This window comes from Propithecus coquereli, unplaced genomic scaffold (assembly GCF_000956105.1).
Source record: "Propithecus coquereli isolate 6110/MARCELLA unplaced genomic scaffold, Pcoq_1.0 Scaffold1, whole genome shotgun sequence".
Lineage (NCBI taxonomy): Eukaryota > Metazoa > Chordata > Mammalia > Primates > Indriidae > Propithecus > Propithecus coquereli.
In genome coordinates, this window is record NW_012133857.1 from 14,865,138 (window position 1) to 14,877,409 (window position 12,272).

The 12,272-nt window shown below is 51.9% G+C and overlaps 1 protein-coding gene across 2 annotated transcripts; it reads left to right on the plus strand.

Annotated features, from left to right (window-relative positions):
• Nucleotides 1-5,940: 5,940 nt before the first annotated feature.
• On the plus strand, nucleotides 5,941-9,463 carry GLYCTK (glycerate kinase). 2 transcript variants are annotated; one of them, XM_012639078.1, is made up of 4 exons: nucleotides 5,943-6,665; nucleotides 6,918-7,069; nucleotides 7,736-7,911; nucleotides 8,222-9,463. In XM_012639078.1, the coding sequence occupies exons 1-4, from the start codon at nucleotides 6,289-6,291 to the stop codon at nucleotides 9,086-9,088; spliced, it is 1,572 nt and encodes a 523-aa protein (XP_012494532.1). In that variant the 5' UTR covers nucleotides 5,943-6,288; the 3' UTR covers nucleotides 9,089-9,463. The 2 variants fall into 2 exon arrangements, with proteins under 2 accessions (XP_012494540.1, XP_012494532.1); XM_012639086.1 differs by lacking the exon at nucleotides 7,736-7,911 and having other exon boundaries at nucleotides 5,941-6,665; nucleotides 8,222-8,455.
• The last annotated feature ends 2,809 nt before the right edge of the window (nucleotides 9,464-12,272 follow it).

Genomic DNA, 12,272 nt, shown 5'->3' on the forward strand with positions numbered 1-12,272 from the left:
AAGTAACTGTCTCAAGATCACACAGCCAGTAAGCACTAGAGTCTGGATTCGGACTCTGCTTCTGCACTGGAAAGCTCCAGCTCTGTTTCCAGGGCATAATCATTCACATTTAACAAAGTCCATTGTTAGGAAACAATGTCTTCTTGTTATGGAAGGAGGGGATGGGATCTTTCCAGATAAGCCTTGAATGCCCAGAGCCCAGAGGAACTGCTTAGAGCCCCAGGGCCTCTATCTCTAAAACTACAGAACTGTTTCCAAAGGCTTAAAAACTGACAATGCAACATACACAGATTTAGTGGCCCCTCCTCATCAGTTACTTGCCTGGTCACAGCTAAGCCGCTTCCTAGTGAGATGTCTGTACTCTCCCCCACCCTTCCTTCCAAGAAAAATAGCTTTGAGATGTTTTAGAGCCCTTATGTAAGACACAAAGTCCACTCTACCCTACCTCCAGCACAGCTGACCTTCCCTCCCACTGAGCAACCCTGCACAATGCCATCCTAGCACTGGAGATACCCTGGTATCTCCAGTGTCCAGCATTTCAGAGCCAAAGGTGGAACACATAATTGTGTTCTGGGTGTATGTGGTGGTGGTGGCGGCTCGCTGAAAACTCACTGCAGAAATGACCCTGGAAGCACTCCCCAGGGGAGCTCTTCCACCCCTCAACCCGTCCAAGCCCTTGTGGCAGGTGCAGGATAAACTGGTGCAAACTTCGAGGAACTAGGAGCTGAATGGTGAGGAAGAGGAGGCTGAGCAGACAAAAGGCTCTGGACCCCAAGGTCTTTCCAGGATGTCAAGAACAAGTGGAGGGACAACATGGAGACCCAGGAGCACCTCCCTGAGGGGCAGCTGCCTCCAGTTTGGAGTTCATGGTTAACACCCTCTGAGTTATCTTAGGTTTTGCCATAAATAAAAGACAATCATTGCTCTATAGACACTGTGACTTTTAAAGTGGCACCCAGAAATGACTTCTTCCTTTGGTATAAAAGGGTACATTTAATTTAAAGCTTTACTTGAATGAATAAATTCAGTAAACCCTCCCCCCCATTGCCTTCTTCCCTTCAGCTTGAATAATGGGAAAGTTCATATTCTGTATTTACTTAAATGGCCATTTCAACAGTTTTTTACTAACAAAATGGTATCTCAAAAAGTAACACGTATGTAGCCTTAATAATATTATTTTAAATGTCTACTTAGAAGTACTGTAATTTCCTTGTATAAATTATCATATCTACAGATATTTAGATTGCTTTATACTCATAAAATCTCTGGGCTGAATATTTCTTCACGTCCATTGAAGGGGATCAAATTATACCCCTCCAGAACATGCCACTTTGGCATAAGAGTTACTTTGAGCTGAAGGCATTTGGGAAATAGCAGATGCAGGAAGGACCCCCCTGTTCACACCTTCTACCTAAAACCAGGACATAAATTTCCCATGAGAAAGGTGCTCTCCTTGTACCAGGAAGAAGTGTCTATTCTTACCACTGGAGACAGGGAATCAATGCCAAGAAGAATCTGTACAAACAAACCTTACTAAAACAACCCTTATCTTCCATCAGTTTCCCCCATGTATTTACCTTTCTACAATTGACTGCCTGTACAAGCTCAAGCCACTTTTTGTCTTGTCCAGTCTCCACAATGTTTCACTCCTAGTTAAAAATAGTATATAAGCTTTCAAGCCTAACCACTTCTTTGGAGTTTTTACTTCATTTCTGTAAGGCACTCCATATGCTATGAAATAAACTTTTTTCTCCGTTAATCTGTTTTTTTTGTCAGTTTAATTTACAGGGTCCCAGCCACTGAACCTAAGAAGGTCAGAGTGTTTTTCTTCCCCTACACCATCTTTGTCCACATGCCCAGTTATTTCCTTGGAGTGAAATTGCCAAATGTTTGATATTGGTACTTATTGCCAAAGTGTACTCTAAAAGGACTGTAGACGTAGGTTTATTTCCACTATCAAGGTATGTGTAAGCGTTCCGAGAAAGCTAATTGTTTTCTCAGACCTGAATTCCACTGCTTCATGAAGCCTTCTACTTCCACTCACCACCACCATTTCTTTCCCTTTTCTGAAATCCTTTCCACTGAGGGTCTGTAGTACTTAGCAGCTGAGCACTTCACTGTTCTCTTGTTAATTCAGTAAAAAAGAAAAGAAAAGAGAAATTCCAGCTTCTATTTGCACCTGGTCATAGGCAGGGCAGTAGAAATACAAATACGAATTAGACCAAGTCACCACTTTCCAGATCACAGTTCACTGGGCATCTAAACCTTGCCGTTGTTAAATGCATTGTTGAGAGTAGCTTCAGGGTGGAAATGGGGGCTTAAAAAATGGGTACAATTAGTCTCCTACTTACAGTCTGACAGAATAGCACTGGCACAGTAAATGGTATCTGTTTATGAGAGTTTCTATCACTAAATAATGAAAAGTGCTCAAATTTATACTTCCAAGTGCATTATAAGAATGTAAACAGAAAAGCAAAGTAAGTTTCCCAACTAAAAGTACCACTTCTTACTCTTCCCAGCAGCTTTGGCATTGGGACCATATAGAAGGCACTCAGAAAATGTCTGTTGAATGATGGAGGGATGAATAAATGCAGGGATGGATAAAGATGGCTGACTATAAGCAAAGAAAAACTATGAAATTTTAAGTATTTACAATCTCCTCCACATTACAGAGCCTTCCCAAGGTGCGTGTTTTGATGGTGGTGTGGGGAATCATATGGGAGAGGGAATAAAATGTCCTCTATTATAAAGAGAAAGAAAAATTCAGGGAGAGAGCTGGAAGTTGCAGGGGGAAGGATAGTTCATAAGAGCAGAGCATGGTTTGGAGACCTGTGGAGAGATGTGGCAACTGCCAAAGGGAGCAGATGGGGAGTGTGAAAACAAAGTAAAATTTCAGGACCTTCCAAATTTATTATGCCAAGGGGAAAAGTTAAGCCCTGGAAACTGGGTCTAGTAATATGGCTGTTTTGTCTTCTCCGGTGCATGACCAATGCTTCCTGACTTTTGTGTTGAAATGTTATACATTAACCATGCTCCCTATTCTTCGTTCAAACTTAGACTAAAGTTAGAGACTCTTGTGATTGTTACCTCTTCACAATAGAAGGTTAAGTAAACCCCTTAAAGTGTAAGCAATAGTAGTCAATCAGATCTTAAATCTACATGTTGGCCTTTGTATGAAAAATGTTGTAATTCTGTTTGGCACCCCTGTTTTTGCCTATATAAGTGATCCTCACCTTTCCCTACACCAGGAAGCACTGATCACCATTCTTTGCCTGACCTTCCTACAAGTGACACATATTATTTTTTTTTTTGTCCGCCCCCCACACACAATCTCACACTGCACTTAAACAAACTCTTTTCACTGGATCCTGGACCTTTTGATTATTTTAGGTTGATGTAAGAAATATATTTCAGTAAGATTTTTAGGAAATCAGTCATGTGATTTGTGATGCAACTCTCTCCCCTATCTCCCTAAGAAATCATCAGTAAATGCAGCATACTCCTCTGCGTTTTTGGAGTCTGGTCAGGACTTGTCTTATGAATGTGGGAAGGCATCAAGCCTTCGTCACAGCGAGCACAAGGTGAGAGCAGGGACAGCAAGGAAGGCCCACAGTCACTCTTGTTTACATGCAGCTTGTGTGTTTGAGTATCATGGCACAGAACTCTCTGGCTGTATTTGGTGGCCCACAGGGGAGAGGAAGGAACACCAATGAATTGTTGTGGGATTATAGCTATGGGGAGGAGCGAGGATGACAATCTGGCTGCAGAAGGGGTGGGCTGTGGGGAAGCAGTGAGTCTCAGTTTGCTCAACCAAGTGCCTGGTACCTAACAGGAGCTCGGGGTGTGTTTGCTGATTGGTTCGTACAGGACATAGGAATATTGCAATTCGGTGAGGCGGGGATTATTACCTCCATTGCAGAGATGAAGAAACTAAAGCCTGAAGGTGACTCCTTCCAGGTCTCTTGGTAAGTCAGTAGGGAGCCAATAACCCCCACCCCGGCTTCCTCTACATCCTCTCCCGCCAGAGCGCACACCTGACACCCGCCCCAACTCCGCCCCGCACACCCCACACTTCCGGATTCCGCCCCACCCGCCCTCAAAGACTTCTGGTCCCGAACGCTGGGAACCGTGGGGCCGTAAGACCATTCTCCGAGGGCTCGCATGGCCTTCGAAACCAATCTCTGGGTCTGGCGACGGCAAGTCCAGGTGGCAGCAGACCGTTCTTCCTCGCGTTACTGGGCATTACACTGCAGCCACATCCCTCCCGAAGACCCGAGGCCGCGGCCTGTGGATTACGTCACTTCCGGGCCCCTGCAGGCAGAGGGAAGCCGGAAGTGGCGCAGGCGCCACTGGGTGGCCGAGAAGGGTCGAGTCCGGTGGTTTTGGTATTTCCTCGTTTCGCTCTTGTGTGTCCGGGGTTTAGGAAAGACCGTATGCTGAATGGAGTTGGCGGATTTGTCAAGTAAACATACAGGGCGTCCAGTTAAATCTGAATTTCAGATAAACTACGAATAATTTTTAGTATAAGTAAGTACTGAATATTGTATGGAACATACATTAAAAAATCACTTATCTGAAATTCAGATTTAACTGGACGCCCTGTATTTTCTCTGACAACCTTAGCCTTGAGCGTCCTCCTTTCCTGGGCTCTAGTATCCAGTAGCAATGCTGGGATCCTTTAGGGCCCCTTTATCCATCAGGGAAATAGGTACGAAGTTCACCAAGGCTGTAAAAATCTTCCTCTTAGATGCCAAGACGCTTGTAGCTCCAAAACTTATGGGCAAGCCCCAGGGGTCTGTCCCCCTCGCAATTTTCAGAATCCAGGTGGGAGTACCCTCTGTGTTCCTTTTCACAGGGAATATTATTTAGTCTTCTCTTATGGGAAGGCTGTGAGCCAAACAGACTAAATGGCCAAGGTTTAGAAGTTGGCACGTTATTTGGTGTGAAATAAACGTGTTTGGGGTTTTCTGTGTTACAGTAGACGGCATCAGAGAGCCTGAGGGTGTCAAGGGGAGAGTGTTAATCTTAATCTCACCCACCTCTCATTTAGCAGATGAGGCCCACTGAGAGAAATCAAGGCATCCCAGCCACTCAGAAAACCTGTAATAAAGCTGGAACCCTAATTCCCAGCCTCCTTTCCCTGCTCTATCCACAGTTGCTGATGCAGTCAGTTTGCAGCATTTATGGAAGGCATTTATTTTAAAAGATGCATTTTTATAGATGAACTCTTTTGGGCTTTATTGTCCCTAAACTCCTCTACAGCTTCCTGACCTTCACCCCAAGGCTTCTCTAGGGTTTCTCTGCCCAGTGGGGAAAATGACTATTTGGGCTCAGCTATAGGAGCCTGGCCTGTGCCTGCCTGCTTCAGCCACTGCGCTCTTATCATGTGGGTGGTGTGACCCAGGACTTGTTTTGTTATCTCAGAGCAAGAAGAGGCCAGCTATGTGGGTGGAAGGGCATCCTTTCCTGTCCTCCAGACTGAGCCTCCTGGCACATGGTCTCAGATGGTGCCTAGGGACTTCCCTATGGTTCCACCATGACCCAGACTTTTCTCCCACTCATATTTTGAACCCGAACCTCTTGCTAGACTGTCATTCTGAATGCTGGGATTCCTCAGATTGTGTGTCTTGAGAATGTGTTCTGGGCATGGGCTATCAGTGCTTTGGTGAGCCTGCAGTCTCCCCACAAAGACCCAGTGTTACCAGCCTCCCCATCCCAGTCCCATGAGATAATGAAATAGAGTAGGTGGGATGTCAGTGGACTTGGGGGTAAGTTGGTGGGACAATCAAGAGCCTCCTGGCAGCAGAGGTGGTAAAGAGGCAAGGAGGGAGTACCAGAAAGGGGCGTTGCCCTGGGTGAGGGCTCTGATGTGCAGGGGGTGGAAAAGAGGCAGGGCAGGAGCCCACTGGTAGGAATTGCTACCTCTGTTTATGATTAACTCCCAGCCAAAGGGGGTGACCTAGGAGGAGGGCTCAGCTAACAGGAACTTTGGACTTGGGTCAAGAGTGTTCAGAGGGCTGGCATGTGGTCTGCAGGGGAGGACATGGCTGGGTGGCAGGGCTGGTCTCTGAGGACTATAGCGAGATCAGGCAGTTGTGGGCTTCAAGAAGTCTCCTTGGGCTATCAGATGGCTCATTCTTACAGCAGCAGCTGTGGGGTCCATTGACCCTGAGCCCTCAGAGGGGTGGCTGTGGGGGCCCTCCTGTCTCTTGTCTTACGAGGGCCTCATTTGTGCTTTCTCTCCGATAGGCAGCCATGGGTGCCAGGCAGTGCTGAGAGCTGTGGGGCATGGCTGCAGCCCTGCAGTTGCTGCCCCTTGTGGCCCGAGCCCCCTTGCGTCCACTCCTCTGGGGGGTCCCAGTGGCCCGGCTGGCCAGTGGCATGGCCTTGGCAGAGCAGGCGCAGCAGCTGTTCAACAGTGCTGTGGATGCTGTGTTGCCGGGCCCCATGCTGCACCGGGCACTGTCCTTGGACCCTGGTGGCAGACAGCTGAAGGTGCGGGACCGGAGCTTTCAGCTACAGCAAAACCTCTACCTAGTGGGCTTTGGCAAGGCTGTGCTGGGCATGGCAGCTGCAGCTGAGGAGCTACTGGGCCAGCATCTCGTGCAGGGTGTGATCAGCGTTCCTAAGGGGATCCGTGCTGCCATGGAGCATGCTGGCAAACGGTAAGGAGCCATGGGGATATGGGGAGAGGCTGCTTTCCACTGTCTGGGAAGGAAACCTGGGCCCGGACCCAGACTGGGATCTGAGCCTCTCCCTCGTCTCCAGCTTCCCTTTCTCTCCTGGGTCTGGCTTGGCTCCAGGATAGGTGTCAGTGGGCATCCTTATTCATGCCCCCTTCACCTGTACAGTTGAGAAATCAGGTGAGAGGAGAGGAGCCCACCCCATTTCTTGCTCTCTGTTCTCTCCCTGCTCAGGGAGATGCTGCTGAAGCCGCACAGCCGTGTCCAGGTATTCGAGGGTGCGGAGGACAACCTGCCAGACCGCGATGCACTTTGTGCTGCACAGGCCATCCAGCAGCTGGCCGAGGGACTCACAGCTGATGACCTGCTGCTCGTGCTCATCTCAGGTCTGGGTGCCAGATTGGCTCAAGACAGTTGGCAGGGGGTGCTCCAAATACCAGGTCTTTGGGAGATCAGGTCTGAGACCCCAGGGCCACAGGGTGAAATTGGGAGAAGGGAAGCTATGAGGAGCCTGGATGGTGACTCCTGGTAGCCTTGGGCCAGTCATCTGGCTTCCCCTGAGCTGTGGAGTCCCCCAGCCCCCGCTGAACTGACCTTGTTGGGTGATGATGAGAGGGTGCGTGAAGAGCACCATCAGCAGAGCCCTCAGAAAATCTCACTCTTTTTGTTGTTGTCTGCACCTGTGTTACCTGGGCCCAGAACCCAGGTCTCCCGAGCTCTTGGAACCCTTCGATTGATCCTTTGATTGATCCTTCGCTGTCGCTCCCTGCCCTGCTCCCATTCCCATCTCTTAAGGAAGAGTTAATTCTTGACTGCCTGCTGGGACCTAGAGTACCTCAAAGCAGGGGACAACCTCAGGTGGCCAATGTGTGGTGACCATGCACATATTGACCATGCAATATGACCATGGACATATTGTATGTCCACACAGGGCCACCCTAACCCCACATTTCCAACCCCCCCCTTTCCTAATGTGGGCTTGTTCACCACTGCTTGTCTGGTTCCCTGGGTTGGGATGTCCCTTCTGTCTGATGCCTTCACTGTCTCTGCAGGTGGGGGCTCGGCCCTGCTGCCCGCCCCCATCCCACCTGTCACACTGGAGGAGAAGCAGACACTCACCAAGCTGCTGGCAGCCCGTGGAGCCACCATCCAGGAGCTGAACACCATTCGGAAGGCGCTGTCCCAGCTCAAGGGTGGGGGACTGGCTCAGGCTGCCTACCCTGCTCAGGTAGTTTGGTGGAGTCAGGCCCACATGTGCCAGGGTTATGAAAGCCTAGAACAGCATACAAATTGGAAGGGCCCTGGTGTGAGAGTCCATGGGGCTGGCTGGGTAAAGTCATGGGAGGGACCGCAAGGAGGGTGATGGGGAGTCCGCATGGACAGGTGTTCTGCAGGCCCACCTGAGAGGGGTTGGAAATGGGTGAGGACATGCCCTGGGTGGTATGAGTGTGTGTAGATGCCCAGGGAGCAATTTGTCCCTACGGGCTCTGGGGCAAGGAGGAGGTGGGACAGAGCCTTGCCCTGTGGCTCTTCCTCAGGTGGTGAGCCTGATCCTGTCAGATGTGGTGGGGGACCCCGTGGAGGTGATTGCCAGCGGTCCCACTGTGGCCAGTGCCCACAATGTGCAAGATTGCCTGCATATCCTCAATCGCTATGGCCTTCGTGCTGCCCTGCCACGTTCTGTGAAGACTGTGCTGGCTCAGGCTGACTCTGACCCCCATGGGCCATACTCTTGTGGTCACGTCCTCAATGTGATTATTGGCTCCAATGCACTGGCACTGGCTGAGGCCCAGCAGCAGGCCGAGGTGCTGGGCTACCGGGCTGTGGTGCTGAGTGCAGCCATGCAGGGTGACGTGAAGAATGTGGCCCGGTTCTATGGGCTGCTGGCCCAGGTGGCTGGAACCCGCCTCACCCCATCCATGGCTGGGGCTTCTGTGGAAGAGGATACAAAACTCCACGAGCTGGCAGCTGAGCTGCAGATCCCAGACCTGCAGCTGGAGCACGCTCTGGAAGCCGTGGCAGAGGCTAGGGGCCCAGTCTGTCTGCTGGCTGGTGGGGAGCCCACAGTGCTGCTGCAGGGCTCAGGCAACGGTGGCCGGAACCAGGAACTGGCCTTGCGTGTTGGAGCAGAGCTGGGCAGATGGCCCCTGGGGCACATTGATATGCTGTTTTTGAGTGGTGGCAGTGATGGGCAGGATGGGCCCACAGAGGCTGCTGGGGCCTGGGTCGTGCCTGAGCTTGCCAGCCAGGCTGCTGCTGAGGGCCTGGACGTGCCCACTTTCTTAGCCCACAATGATTCACACACCTTCTTCTGCCGCCTTCAGGGTGGGACGCACCTGCTGCACACAGGGCTGACAGGTACCAATGTCATGGACATCCACCTCTTGTTCCTGAGGCCTCGGTGATGGCATAGGTCACAGTTTGGGAGTCCAGAGGAGGCCTACAAGGGCAGGGTCCTAGGACAGACAGGGCTGGTGTCCAGGGCCTCACTAGGCCTTAGGGCCCCTCCCCTCCTCAGTCCTGGCTGCTCGGTTGGCCCTCACACCTCCCACTCAGGGCCTCTCTGCTGCATGTCCATTCCTCCCAGCTTGACTGGCAGGTGGGGGTCGCCTCTACCCATATGTCATGGTAGCAGGTACCCCTGAGGACCAGGACAAGCCCCTTGGCAAGTTCACTGTTCTCTCCTGGGAAGCCCCTGTGTTGAGCCTCTCAGCCTGTTTTTTTTTTCCCTGTGGAGTGAAGCAAGAGTGACCGAAAATAAAAAGGACCACATTATGGGTTCTCAGTCTGTCTTCCCTCAGAGCAAAGACTCACTGGGGAGCTGCTGGGGAGGGGTGTGTGCTGTGGCTGCAGCCACGCTGCCAGGAACTGACGGGATTTCTCACACCTCTCTGCTAGGCGTGCTTGGGACTTGTTTCATGTAAATGGGAGCCTGTGCCTGTCTCTCTGCAGCCTGTGCCGGTGGAGTCTGACTCCTGACAGCTTCAGTGAGCACAAGCAGAGACCCCAGGGAGGACAGGCCTGGAAGTGACTGGCCACCTAGCCAGCTGTGACTCCCTTATGGCATCCTTACCATGGTCTCTCCAGCCTCAGCCTGTATGTCTCATTGAATGAACATTCACTACCTGCCACCAAGGATGTCCCTTCTGTCGTTGGCTGCCCCTTAGCCACAGACCATTATCTTCTTTGGTTGTGCTGAAATCTGCCCCTGCTCCCAGTCCTCTATTTATCCAGGGGCTACCCTCAGCCACACAGATGCTGGACCTTGTTTCCTCATGCCAGCCCCATTTTCCGAGGCTGAACATCCCCAGTTCTTTCAGCCGCTCTGGGGACACAGTCCAGACCCTGGTGCCAGCCCTTCAGTGGGCGTCTCCAGCGCTGGCATGGTGGGTCCGAGCAGTGATGGGGTCCAGCAGCCCCCTGCCCCTTCCCATCACAGCTGGTGGGAGAAGAGGCATGTGGGGAGGAGAGCCACAGACAAATGGCTCCCTTGGCCTGACCAGCAACCTGGTTGGGAAAGGGAGGTGCCGCTTCCTGGTGCCCCTCGGGCCCCCTTGCTGGGTATCAGAGCCCTCCGCTGGCCGTCCCCGCCGTGCGCCACGGCTCCAATCCCTATATGAGTGAGCAGTAGAATCACATAGGAATAAAAAGCCATAGAGAACAGCGAGGCCTGGGGCTGCTCTTGCAGGCCCTTATTCCACCCCACCCTTCCGCTCCTCCCTGAGGGTGTGCCCTCCCCCTGGGAAGACTGTCCCTTCCCCACTTTGGCTCTGGACAGCTCAGCTTGCAGATAATTCATGACCTGGGGACCTGGCTCACACAGGGCAGGCTGGGGATTGGGAGAGAGGTGAGCAGGGCTCTGGGGACCAGGGAGGTTTAGGGAAGGGGTAGTATGCACCCCAGTGGGATGCATGGATACTGCTTCCTTTCCTTCTGTGCTGGCATTGGAGTTCCTGCTGACTAGGGTTGCAGTCTCAGAGGATGTGGTTATCCTCACACGGCAGTGTCTATGCCCTGGTGCTCCTCTGGCAGCCTCTAGATATGCTCTGTCCCTCTGGGGCTGAGGGCCTGGCAACCGTGTCCCGTGTGTGTGTGTGTGTGTGTGTGTGTGTGTGTGTGTGTGTGTGTGTGTGTGTGGTGGGCATGTGAGCACACAAATGTTGATGTCAGCATGCCAAGGGGGGAATGCGTGTGTGAGTGTACATGTAGATACTCAGCACAGGACACATGATGCTGCTTGTGCACAGGGCTGCTTACATACCTGCTCAGGGTTTTGGGTGTGGGTAGGGTCTTGCTGGAGGCTCCCTCTGTTCCCCTTTGGCCCCTTCCCTATACCTGTGTTTGTGGGGGCTGGGAGGCCAGGGCCTGGATTGGACCCCAGAGGGCCCAATAATTTGTGGGCCTAACCCATTAGATTTGCTCACTCGGTACCCCAGAGATAAGAAAGGATATATTTGGCTGCAGTCTAGATGATAAAATGAGATAAACCCCACATGGTGAATGTTCCATAGGATTCATTTGCTCCGTAAATGTCAATTATGGATCATTAAAGTGCTTCCCTCCCTTGGCTCTTGGCTTCTGTCTCTCCTGGCTCAGGTTCTTGCTGCCCTTGCACCCACCTCATCTCCATTCCCTGAAGCTTTCCCTGGCTTGTTGGAGGCTTTTGCCATGGGGGGTGCCTGGCCCCGCTGACTATAGCAGCCCTTACAAGCCCCTTCATTCTCTGCACTTGGCATGAGCTGAGAGCAGCTGGGCAGTGGGTCTGGACAGCCCTTAGGTGTCAGCCCATCCAAACCCCTTTGTTTTATAGCTGGAGATACGGAGAGAGAAGGTGGCTTGTCTGGGGCTGCACAGCAATTCAGCCGCAGAACTAGGATGAGAACCTGGTTGGGACCTGCTTGACTATTCTCTGCCACCCTCTGGAACTTAGAGGCCCTGGGGCCCAGGAAGGGCTCAGCCAGACCCAGGGGATCTACTTCTGCCTTCCCACTGCCCCTCAAGGGCTTGGGGCTGGTGACGTGACCACACTTGGCCTCTCCAGGGATCCATAAAGCAGATTTGGGGGACTCTTCCTGGCTCAGAAGGGTGGCTCTGATGTGTGTGTGATTTGTCAGAAAACCACATGCAGTTGAGTGGTGGGCTACATAAAGGGTGTGTGTATGTATGTATGCACATCTGTGTGCGTGTGCATGGGTACCTGTGGGAGCATGTGTGTGTCTAGAGCAGCCCACAGCCAGTCTCTGGGCTGTGCTCTGCTGCTTCCCAGGGTGGAGACATACAGGTGTGGTTAAGAGTGTTGGGATACGGTGGAGCAAGTTGGGCAAGGAGGCCATACAGGCCAGCAGAAGCTAGTTGGCAAAGGGCCTTGTGTGCCCGCCTGAGGGGGTTGACTTCATGTTGACAGCAGTGGCAAGCCTCATGAAGATTTTGGCAGGGAGTGATACCATGAGGCTGTTGTAGGACTTTGATGCTAAGGGCCACCTTCCTTACTGCAGCGGGTTGGGGATGGGGGCATGCAAAGAGATAGAGAGGCATTGCAGGTGGGAGAGAGGAGCATCACCAGGCTTTGAGAACCCCCTCCCACCTCTC